The sequence below is a fragment of the Terrapene carolina genome, unplaced genomic scaffold (assembly GCF_002925995.2).
Source record: "Terrapene carolina triunguis isolate 2854851 unplaced genomic scaffold, T_m_triunguis-2.0 Scaffold42, whole genome shotgun sequence".
Lineage (NCBI taxonomy): Eukaryota > Metazoa > Chordata > Testudines > Emydidae > Terrapene > Terrapene triunguis.
In genome coordinates this window covers 11789284-11802257 of record NW_020664393.1, presented here as the reverse complement: position 1 = coordinate 11802257, position 12974 = coordinate 11789284, and the positions used below count along the sequence as shown (strand labels likewise).

At 39.2% G+C, this 12974-nt stretch overlaps 1 protein-coding gene across 1 annotated transcript in view; it reads right to left on the bottom strand.

Annotated features, from left to right (window-relative positions):
* ASCC3 (activating signal cointegrator 1 complex subunit 3) overlaps positions 1-12974 on the bottom strand; it is a 447702-nt gene that overhangs the window by 428846 nt on the left and 5882 nt on the right. Inside the window, 1 exon segment of the mRNA XM_029912229.1 lies at positions 12298-12881. Coding sequence (XP_029768089.1) covers positions 12298-12881 — 584 coding nt within the window.

Sequence of the window (12974 nt, the reverse complement as noted above, 5' to 3'; positions counted from 1 at the left end):
GGGAGTGAGAAAGAGCTCCTGACTGCTCTGAGCTAAAGGTGAAGCATCCATGAAGGCCATGGGGAAGTGGCACAGGGAATTGAAGACAGTTTCATTAAAGGGACGCAGCAGCACATGGCTGCTATTCTTAGGGTCTCTGGGTTGGGACCTAGAGTAGTGGGCGGGCCCAGGTTCCCCCTCACCCCCCATAGTGGCTTACAGCAATAAACCCTCCAGAAGGGGATCTGAACTGCTCCCATTGTATTTTGAAGAGAAAATGCTGCTTCATGCAATATATTTGCATTTGTGCTGCTTTATATGAAACATAGAGCAAATGTGCATAGAGTGTACTGAGTGGTCAAAACATTAAAATTGGTTTTAACCATTGACTTGCAAATATAAATTCTAAAACCATCTCTTGTAGAATAGTATTTTATTGTAATTTCATAAACTAGAGAGTGTCACTCAGACAGAACTTCTCACATTAGTCTTAATTTTGCTTGCCATACAGAATAATTTTGAATATTAACACTTCTAAATTAAATTCTTAAATAGCATTACCAATTTGGCCATGTAAATTAAGACTGCACTTATTTTCTCTTAAAAAAATGTGTCCAAGCCAGATTACTGTTTCTTGGAGCAAACTAAATGAATGACTGCTCTGAATAATGAATGCCCATTATTTACACATACTTAATTTAGTGGACCAATTTAAAAAACTGAAGACAAGGTCACTTTACAACTTAATTAAGATGACTTGAAATGTGAGGACTATTTATTTCCTTCATACTATAATTAATTAGATGTGTTGTAAGTAAGGTTAAATCTAGGTACTTTAGTGGATTTAAAACCCAACTCTACATTTTCTTTACTGTGTGACCTTACTAACTGACAGGTTTCCTGATCTTAAAGAACATATGCGGATTTTGATTGTGTGTGAATCAGAGTGACAATTAATTTGTATGCAGTGTTGCTGTAGACATGTTGGTGCCAGGATATTAAGACACAAGGCAGGTGAGGCAATATCCTTTAATTTGTAGTCATTTTAATGCAGCAGATGTATCAACAAAACAAACTTGTTTTTATACAGAATGACTTGCACTAAGTGAAGGTTACTGAACCTTTTTTTCAAGTTGTTTTCATTTGTTTAATCTAAACCTCCTCACACTTGTATCATTTTCCTAGATTGATTTTGTATATCACTTAAAACTGGGGGGGGGGGGGAATCAAACTGGAAATTTACTTTCAACTATCCTCATCCTTTCAATGGTTCTATATCTTTGTCTTCAATACGCTTTTTTTATAGCTTTCAAGATTAGCACCTGATTGACCACTTACTTCATGAAATCCTAAAGAACTAATTAATATTTATTTTTGGCAGGATTGCCTTTTCTTCTTTTTCTTTGGTAACCTACCAGAAAACTTGGCTTAGTTGGTCAACTTTGGATAAGTTCTGGGTTATGTGCATTATCACTAAGCAAAACAGTCTGTTCTTAAGGTCATTAACAATACTTTCTGTAATGTGTCCTGAAAGCAACTGTATGAAATTATTTTCAATTACTGGACTTGGTTGTTGTTTCTTTTGGCTTCCCTATGATTTCGAGAATAGGATTATATTAGGCCAATAGTTCAATAGAAAAAAAAATTGCCACTGTTTCCTTCACCAATAATCTCTATGACCTCTAAATGCAAGATCAGACATAGCCCAAGTGAATATGCTGTTAATACCACAATTGAGGTGGTATAGGGGCACCTATATAGTATAGGGGCAGGCAAACTTTTTGGCCTGAGGGGCACATCAGGTTTCCAAAATTGTATGGCGGGCCGGTTAGGGGAGGCTGTCTCCCCCCAAACAGCCAGGCGTGGCCCGGCCCCCGCCTCCTATCCGACCTCCCCCTGCTTCTCACCCCCTGACGGCCCCCCCGGACTCCTGCCCCATCCAACCACCCCTTCTCCCTGTCCCCTGACTGCCCCCAGAACCTCTGCCCCTGACTGCCCCCCGCCGCCCCATCCAATCCCCCCTCTCCTTCCTGACCTCCTCCCCGGAACCCCTGCTCCCATTCAACCCCCCTGTTCCCCGCCCCAACCGCTATTCCACACCCCCACCCCCTGACCACCACCCCGAACTCCCCTGCCCTATTATCCAACCCCCTGCTCCCTGCCCCCTTACCGTGCTGCCTGGAGCACCAGTGGCTGGTGGCACTACAGCCATGCCGCCTGCCTGGAGCCAGCCATGCCACTGCGCAGCACAGAGCACCGAGTCAGCCCCGGCTCTGCAGCTGCGCTGCCCCAGGAGCGCACAGCCCACTGCCCAAAGCATTGCGCCAGTGGCAGGGCGAGGTGAGGCTCCAGGGGAGAGAGAACAGTGGGGGAGGGGCCGGGGGTGAGCCTCCCGGGGCAGGAGGATCCCACGGGCCGGATGTGGCTTGCGGGCCATAGTTTGCCAACCTCTGCTCTAGTAACTGTCCTCTTTTCAATTTGAGATTTTTAATGATACTATGCAAATACCACTGATCACATATTAAGCAAGCTCCAAAATGAATCAGCTGTTTCATGTATTGCTATATTTTGAGAAAAATACTGCCAGTCTCTCTTTTCACTTATCCATACCATGTCATCTGAATTTTTTTCCCCAATCCCCAAAAAGCCAAAAGGGTTGCAGTAACTTTTGTGCCCCACACAACCAGGTTAATTTAAGTTTGGGTCCTGCTTTCAACACTGTTTCATAATAAGATGCCGAAGAGCATTGATTTGTCTTAGAGTACTGTGGGACTAGTCCCTCAGTTTGGCAAGGGCCATGTTTTACAATAAAATATTTCTGTTCTGAACTTAAAATTTCAACATTAAATTTTTACTTGTCAGTGGAATTGTCTCTAACTCAGTTTGAACATCACTGGAATCAGTCAGTAAGGTATCACTGGTTCTTGCAGAGGTATTAAATATTTCCATTCTGAACAGAGTCTGCTCCTTGAACATTATCTAGTTTGAATATTTTGGGGCTTCCAGGATTGAAACATTTTCAATATGCACTGCCAATTTTCTGATATTTTGTCAGTGATTGATGAAGAGACTGAATGTGTATCTGATGTAGTGAGAGTTTTAACAAAAAAAACAAAAAAAAACATTTTTTGGCAACTTCACGATTTGCTCACTGGTCTCCTTTTGTTTCTTGCGCTTAGCAGGTCCATTCAATTGTTTTGATATTTTTAAACACAAATAACTCAACACTTATATTCCAAACTTTAAACTAAATAGCAACGCACATCCAAAGAACACATGTAATTAGTCAAAAAGCCCAAAGGACTAAGTCAACGGTTTCAAACCTGGAGTCCGCAGACTATGTTTGAGAGGTCCGCGAAAGGTTGTCATTACCATAGAACAATGGTTTTCAACCTGTGGTCCATGGACCCCTGGGACCTCTCCACAGACTGTGTCTAAGATTTCCAAAGGGGTCTGCACATCCATTTAAAGTTTTTTAGGAGTCCGCAAATGAGAAAAGGTTGAAAATCACTGGTCTACTGGAACTAAATGAAATGAGTTACAGTGCCATAAAAAGGAAGTACTGTAACTGGGACATCAAACCACAAATCTTTATATCTCAACCCACAATTTTGCTCATGGAAAAACTGTTTGTGATCAAATTGCAAGCATTTGCTTTGGATTCACCAATCATGTGGCTGAGTACCAAATGCAAACAACTGTTGTCACAAATATAAAGACCACTCTCGAAAGAGTGGTCTGTGTATCACAGAAACCAAACACAAGGATATATACTGTCATGCAATTAAACTATTAAAACAATTAAATCCTTGGCACTTTTCAAAGATCATGATACCTAGTCCATTTTACATTACTAATTAAGTCAGGCACTTATGGTATGTCTGCTTCCATAGAATAGAAATGTTACAGATCTGTAATATTTAATTACTGTTAAGATACACACACTCTTCAGATAAGATTAGATCCTACCGCACCTGGGGCAAGACTCTCTGGTATGCTCCAGCTATTCTGGGCTATTCCATAAACCTAATTTAACTGCCTGAGTAGACCAGCTTTATAATGGTTTTCCATTGTAAAAATGTTAAATAGGAGCTACACTGCCCTACTGAAACTAGCCTAGTTACAAGAAACACACTCTAATGTAGCAAATAGATTAATTTTGATCAGGGGCTGTCAGGGTTCCTTCCCCACTCTGAACTCTGGGGTACAGATGTGGGGATCCGCATGAAAGACCCCCTAAGCTTATTTTTACCAGCTTAGGTTAAAACTTTCCCAAGGCACAAGTTCCACCTTGTCCTTGAACAGTATGCTGCCACCACCAAGTGATTTAAACAAACATACAGGGAGGGCTACTTGGAGCCCTACCTCCTCCAAAATATCCCCCCAAGTCCCTACACCCCCTTTCCTGGAGAGGCTTGAGAATAATATCCTAACCAAATGGTTACAAATTGAGCACAGATCAACCCCCCTAGGTCTTTGGACACTGAAAATAATCAGGTTCTTAAAAGAAGTTTATTTAAAAAAAGATAAAAGAATCACCTCTATAAAATCAGGATGGAAGATAACTTTACAGAGTAACAAAAAGATTCCAAACACAGAGGATTTCCCCTCTAAGCAAAACTTTAAAGTTACAAAAGCAAGGATAAACCTCCCTCTTGGCACAGGGAAAATTCACAAGCTAAAACAAAAGATAATCTAACGTATTTCTTTGCTATTACTTACTATTTCTGCAATACTAGATGCTTAGTCCAGATATGGCTTAGGGAGATCTATTTGCCCTGCCTGGTTCCTTTGCTGACTCCGAGAGAACAGAACAAGGACACAAACCAAAACCTTCTCCCACAGATTTGAAAGTATCTTCTCCCCTTATTGGTCCTTTTGGTCAGGTGCCAACCAGGTTATCTGAGCTTCTTAACCCTTTACAGGTAAAAGAGGAATTAACCCTTCAGAGGGTAAAGAGGGATTTTATGCTACCCTTAGCTGTATCTTTATGACAGGGGCCATTCCCTATCTGGCCCCTGCAATCCTCGCCTGGTCTCCTCCTCCACTCTCCCAGGGCCAGGGACCCACTCCCCATGTGCCCCCTCATCCCCAGCCTCCTAATATCGGCAGACATTGGATGAATCTTTGGACCAATACGTTAGATTACAACACTAATATCATGCTTCCGCAGTCACCTCTTGCAATCTCCAACCAGAGGTAAGGTGTGTGGGCCGAACGAGTGGAGGAGTAGAGAAGGATGTAGTGCTAGGTGGCTTAACTTTTTGTGTTCTTGCTTCTGTGTCAAGTATACTGGGTGCTTAACAGTCTTAGGTGCTTCACACCAAAGTTTTGTTACTTTTTTGTATATTAGTTTCCTAGGGTGATTTAATTTGGGTTTTGTTTTTTTTTTTAAATATTTAAAGCATGAGATATTGCACCAACATGAAAAGCCTCACAATCTCTGCTTCACTTCATCGTTCTGTTCCCCCATTCTCAGAATGGCTGACAGCAGACTCAGAGCTTCCCCTGTGATTAACTGTAGGATGTTTGTCAGACCCAGCTCAATAATGGAGCCTGGAATTCCACTTGTCTAGAGTTTCTGCTCATCAGTTTCCCTCTGCTCCTACCCCCGTAGGAGTTTATGAGCTAAGACACAAAGAAAAGAAAGAAATTGGGATTATGGTAAGAGGAATACAGGAAGCCAACAGAAGCAGAACTGCCAAATTGAAGCATTCAAAAATCAAACTGACTTAAAAATCATAAGCTTTTTTAGGAAGAAATAAAAAAAAAACAATCAATCACAGGCTTCAATCAGATTTTCAACCACATGTGAGCTGTGCCTGAATGCTATGTGGCAAGAGGGCTGTCAGGAAGCCAGTTGCTACACAGAAAATTCAAAGGGCATAAAAACTAATACTATTTGAAATTTCATATACAAAGACCAACTACAGGAAGAAAAAAAATGGTAATTTAGACCCCTTTTTATGCCTATTTGAGAATACAACTTTAACTACCAAGCTGCAACCAGTAGCTCCTATAATTAATACTTAAAGCTATTCAGAAAATGCAGCTGGTGTTGAATTCTGCAGCCTGATTCTTAAGTTGTGTTTCTTTTTGTGAGCATACTTAACCTTCACATTAAAGTTAATGGAAGATAGGTCCATTCTAAATCTGTGCTCTACAACCTACACTGGCTGCCTGGTGGTTTCCATTTTGATTTTGAGACAGCAGTTTTGACCTCGAAAGCCCTAACTGACTTGGGACCTGCCTCTCCCCCTGTGACATACTGCCATGGTAATTGTCAGCAGAAGCATCTTACCTGAAGCCCCAGTCAGTAGAAGATGGGGGGGGAATAGAGAGAGAAAGGAAGTAGGCCATTCTTCATAAGGACCATTAGAAGAACAGGAGTACTTGTGGCACCTTAGAGACTAACAAATTTATTAGAGCATAAGCTTTCGTGGGCTACAACCCACTTCTTCGGATACAGACTAACACGGCTGCTACTCTGAAACCTGTCATAAGGACCATTGGCGTTTGAAATTCAGTTCCTCCTCAGGCCCACAGTAGTCTAAGTTTGAACATACTACAAGGCTCCCCTAGGGATGGGGAGAGGTGTTGTGGGACTTTATTGGGGATTGAATGGGGAGCGTTGATTAATTTTGGTTATAAATGTGTTGTCAGTGGTTTATCTGATTTGAACTGGGGTAACTACTGGGTCTGTTTGTTTATCAGAGTTTTGTTTTTTTTTAAATACAGTAAACACAACTAGCAAGAGCCTTGTCGACAGGCAAGGGTCGAAATAACTTTTTTATGTGTGGAAGAATGCGGAACAAGGGTAATGTAGGCTGAGGCGGAACTCAGGTTGGGGAAAGAAGGAGGAGCAAAGAGGAGCTACATTTCCCCCTACACCAGACCCAGGTAAACTTGCTCCATGAAAGTCTTCTGCACTCTTTGAGAAAATACACTTAATATTAGGGCTAAAGGGAAAGGAAAAAACAAAACAAAACAAAACAAAAAAAAAAGTTACTTTGTTATTAGCAAATGCTTTTTAAATAGCTCACAAATCAGTCCTCAGTCTTCTGGTTCTCTTTAGGACTGTGACAAACAAAGTAGTGCAATCTTGAAAAGTTATTTTTAAAAAACAGAACAAAAACACGTCTTGTGTATATCCTCTAACCTTCTTTTGATCTTGTTAGAAAACCATAAACTTCAAAGGCAATATACCAAGGTACCTTGGGATTGTTTATCTGCTGATTAATGGTATAACATCGGGATAAGTTTCTCTTATCAGTCTTTCATTCTTCTGACATTTCATTTTTTTAAATTTATCTTTTCCATTGTATAATACTAAAAAACTGGCCCAATCAGTCTATATATGACAGATATGCCTGGTGCAAATTAGATAAATATAGTTTGTGGATTCTTAGTCTATGTGCTTGTAAATACGTATCTACATATTTTTATAAATGCACATACATACACGATCAAAAATTAGTAGACTGGCAAAAGTGTAAGAATTTCATGTGCTTATCTAGATACAAACAATCATACATTGTGAATGAGTGGTGATAATATACTTTTATATTATAGATATTCTTTCATATAATCACTGAATTCCCTCCTACTCATATTTTATATAACGTTTAACTTTTTGTCTAGATATACACCTCTACCCCGATATAATGCGACCCGATATAACACGAATTCGGATACAATGCGGTAAAGCAGTGCTCGGGGGCGGAGGGAGAAGGGCTACGCACTCCGGCGGATCAAAGCAAGTTCAATATAACACAGTTTCACCTATAACGCGGTAAGATTTTTTGGCTCCCAAAGACAGCGTTATATCGGGGTAGAGGTGTACATGTGACATGCTGAATAGTCTGCTGTCATACTGAATGACACTCAAGCTCCTTAGTTTTAGTTGTTCAGACGTTTCCTTTTTCATGCTATAACGTGGAAAACAGAATTAAATAAAAGTTTACAATGAACCTTCATATAAGCTGCTGCTTTACATTTTTCTCCTGAATTCCAGTGTTCACTTAATTTCTCTCTGTACCTGTATTTAACATGTAAGCAATTGCAGGAAGTTTACTGTCTGTCTTTTTATTTAAAGATTATTTTGTAATGGTCCCCTGAGTTAATGGTGTTACAATAGAAGTGACTATTTACAAAAAAAAAAAAATCAATATTTTACTTATGACTTCTAAGTATTAATTAGAGAAAGAATCTCTCTGTGGGAATAACATTCAATAAGTCATGAACAGATGCAGTAATTTTGCAAGATTTCTGTTTTAAAATCTAACTGGAGCAAAGCATTCTCCAGTTATCCTAAGAAAAATCAGGTTTGTTAAAACACTCCTATTATTTAATTAATTATTTTGAAAGAGCCATTATGGTGGCTGCTGTGTGTGTGAATGGGATATTAAGAACAATATACCACATACTAAATCTTGAGAAAATCATTGACAGCTATCATGGCTAAACTCTGTATGTACCATGTCAATAACAATGGCTCTCTATTCTCATATACAGGTAATTGGCTTCTTACATGTCAACCACCAGTTATGTCATTATCAAACTGATCAACAATCTGAAATACGTTAAAATCATTTATCTGCAATGTAATGTATATAATCTAATTTGACTAGACTTGTTCATAGTGGAAAATCACTGCTGCATGTATTCAAAGAGTAAGAGTGAGGCAATAACTAATGAAAGCCGATTTCTTACAGTTATGAGCTGAGAGAAACCTTGTTATGGGTTGAAACAGATATGTGAACGTGCCCTTCATTTGATATATTTGTAAGTGACTGTTAAGGGACCACACCTAAAACAGGATTTATTATAATCTAGCCAGAAAGTAGCACCATTTTATTTCATAGAATTATAGAAATGTAGGGCTGGAAGGGACCTCAAAAAGCCACCTTGTCCAGCCCCATGTGCTGAGGCAGGATTAAGTATACTTAGACCATCCCTGACAGAGGTTTGTCTAACCTGTTCTTAGGTGGGGGATTCCAGACTATTCATGCAAATACTCCTTATTTCCCAGTGTATAAATGATGAGAGAATTTTACAGAGCACAGCGACTTCAGCAGACAAATATCAACCCACTCAATGCATCCTCAGAGCATGCACATGGAAACAGCCACTTGTCACACCATCTCAATAATGCTTGTTACAAGTCTATTGCACACTTTGTTCTAGAAAAGGACTATTTTAAGTTAAAGAGACTCATCCGCATAAAGACACAAGATTATGCCAGTAGCAAACATCAAAACACAATCCCAATGAAAAAACTGCATGAAAGCACAACCCAAAACTAGCAATAAATTTCAAAGCATCACTGCCCTAATGGAGGATATAACACCAATGTAAGCTAGCATTTCGCAAAAGCTGCTGAATTTCAAACTGTTTCAATGGCCCCACATAAACACAACACAGTGGGCAATGAACTAATGGAACTGTTGTGATAAAAGGTGACATGCCAACCACCTAATATTTGTATTAAGTAGGGAAGGGTTTTGTGGGAGTTAATGGGGAGGGAATGAACAGAACAAGGAGAGAAGTGAATGTATTTCTTAATTATTATTAAGACAGGTGATTAAACATTTTAAAAGCTTCCTTGAGATTACTGCTTGCAATCCACCAAAGGAAATGCCATATTTTTCCCCTGATGGCAGTCCCAAAATGCTAATCTAAAGAAAGATACTCTTCCCTGCTAAACAACCTTCATGAAGGAGAGAGGGAAGCGGGGGGAGCGAGGGGGGAGAGCAGTCTTTTTTCTTATCTAATCAAAATTCAAGTTTAACCACAATGACAAAGAACATTTCCTGAAAAAGAAATGCAACATTTTTTTCTGCAAAACAAGTTAGAGAATGGCATTTTCATATAGATCAGCAGCATGCTTTTGGTTTTTATACTTGATTTAAACACTTCTTTATCATCATTAAGACTTATTATGGAAGATGGCTATTCTTCTCAATCCCCTTTCACTGGAGCTAGTTTTAAGTGAATTTTTAAACCTGTTACGTAAATATCTTAAGCATTAAACATGGATAAATTAAGTAATACTCTGGGTAGTGGGGGGCATTTTCTCTCTCCCATTTCCGTTAGATGTAAATAAATATTCCTCCCCATCTAAGAAACCTTGTGGAAGTCAAGGTCCCCATACTGTATTTTTTCTGTTAAGAACATTGCAGGCTCTTGAGGAAGATAAGGATTAGTTAATTTTCTCTTTTACATGCAAGTTCCTCCCTCTCTCAAGAGGTGGGCAATCTTTAATAATGTTGTTTGTGTCTCAACTACCCAAGGTGTGAAACTGTTTGCAAAATATGTCAAGTTTGGGGGGAAGGGGTTATTTACACTATTATCTTTTACATAGTTGGTTATGTTGAATATAATTTTGGCTTGGTCAGGCTTCATGTTAGTGGATGTCCTTAGAACTGAAAAAAACAAAAATCAGAAAAAAATATGGCAAAAAATAACTATTAAAGAAAGTCATATGATTAAGACACTGGTTGACCCATACATGGTTAGTGCCTTTAAAATGTTCAACTGGTCATCACAATAGCCATACTTAAATACCAAACAAGACAGGAGCATGCCCTCATTTATACAATAGGTATCCAAAGCCAGTTATCTAAATGTAAAAATTATTATCTTTAAAAGAATAAATATTGTCTTTAGTAGCAAACTCACCTTGAGTCCACAGGATTCAGTTTTCAGTGGACTACCCACCCCTACCTATAGCACCACTTCTGTGGCACCACTTCTGTGTTTCTACTCCCTTTCAGAAAAGCTACAGAGGGATCTTTAAGTAATTTGAAATGTCGATTTTCTAAAAGAAAGTTAAAAGGTTCAGTTGAAAGAAGTACTGAAGAATTATGTTGGAAAAAGGAAGGAAGAGGTGGAAGTTTGCTTTTCAAAATTCACTCTGTACTCCACACCAGTGTTCTCTGATGGGTAAGCCACCTTCACCAGCTGAATTTGTCTGCTCTCTCTTGCTCAGCAGACTCCTCCTCAGGTCCATGTCTCCCCAACCCAACACTGTCCTATTACAGGACCCAATTCCACTCTCCATCTCTACTCATCTTCCTTCTGACACATTACTAGTCCCCTGTCCCACTCCCTCTGGTTCCAGGTTAGTAGCCACTACTCACATTCAAAGAAGTCTGCTGTTGACCCCATTCACCACTAGCCACTCTAACAGCAGTCCCCTGTCTTTCTGAAGGAGACACTCCTTCGTTCTACTAGCTTCCACCAGTTCCTGGACTACTTTCCAAAGGCAGAAATGGGTAGCAGATTTATAATGAATCTTTCTGCAGAGCTGCCTGCCCCTACTTCCACCTGAAAGCAGATCTCTCTCTCCTGCCTCAGCAGCAAAAGAGGGTCTGCAACAGGAAGTGTGACCACAAATGCAGAAAAAAAATCAAAGGGTAATTTTTTTCCACATTTGAAAGTACCATTTTTTTATTTTAAAGTGTAGTATAACTACACCTTAAAATTAATGAACATTTGGAAGTTAAGCAAGATCTTTAAAGATAATAAAAATACAGTCTCTCATTTAAAACAGTTGCTTCCTAACAAAACTGGGAGTGGATGGGTCATTACACAAACTAAAAACTATTTCCCCATGCTATTTTTCCCCCTACTGTTACTCACACCTTCTTGTCAACTGTTTGAAATGGGCCATCCTGATTATCACTACAAAAGTTTTTTTTCTCCTGCTTATAATAGCCAACCTTAATTGATTTGTCTCATTAGAGTTGGTATGGGAACCCCCATCTTTTCATGTTCCCTGTATATATATCTTCCTACTGTATTTTCCACTCCATGCATCTGATTAAGTGGGTTTTAGTCCACAAAAGCTTATGCCCAAATAAATTGGTTAGTCTCTAAGGTGCCACAAGTACTCCTGTTCTTTTTTCAAAAGAAAACTGTCTCCGTATATAAACAGAAAAAACATTTATACAATGTTTTCTTTCTGCCCCAGCGTACTATAGCATCTTAAACCATTATACAGACTCGTGTATAGTGATTTAAGATATTGTGATTTCATTTTTATTAACACAGACAAAAACACTGATACCACTCAACTCAGCTATTGCCCCATGACAGCTGTAACTATAGCTTTAGCAATAGGCCAAGTCTAAAAAGCTACCAGAATAGTCACTGCCTTTTACCTTCAAGAAGAAACTTGCCTCTAGCCTGTTAATGTCAAGTGGACATCATTTTTTTGGCGGAAAACTTGAAATAATGAGTAAAAAAAGGAAAGTTTGATATCTGTGTCACATTTAAATAAATTCTACTACAGTATTACTAATATATCTACTGTACCTCATTCTGAAGCTCGTCACCACTTTTACTAGATGCAAGCATCTCATACAAAGTGCAGCAGAGTTCATCTGTTGTTGGTTCTCCAGGGGTTCCTTTTAGTGATTCATTTAGAAACTTCCCAACCTCATACCACAGAAAAGAATCATCCACTTTTTCCAATGACTTGAGATCAGAGTTATTGCCATAGCAATTCTGGAAGTTTTCCAAATGGTTATTCAGAAATTTCTTGTAATCTAAGCTTATAGTTTTCTGTTCAGCAGCCTCACCATTTATTGGCAGTTCTTCAGAGTGATCCAGGTCATGCATGTCAAATGAAAATACTATATTTTTACCAAAGAATACTCTGTTATCACCATTTTGCTCTTCAGCAATCCGTATAAGTGCAGTAAGCTGTTCTTCAGTGAAGTAAGAAGCAATCCGGCATGTGGCATTACAGGCGGCAGTAGCAGATGACGATGGAAAGGGCCCAAACATCTGCTTGATTGCCTTTGTTTCATCATGACCAACGCATTCCTTCATGTGAAACGTCTTAAAGAGAAAAACAGCTCCACTTTCAATTGCTTCTTGTCCATTTTCAGTTCCTACTGTGCACAGAAACAAAAGAAACTTTACTACATAAATTCTAACAACTAAGATAATTCTCTTTCACTGCTTATCACATAACTATATTCAATTTG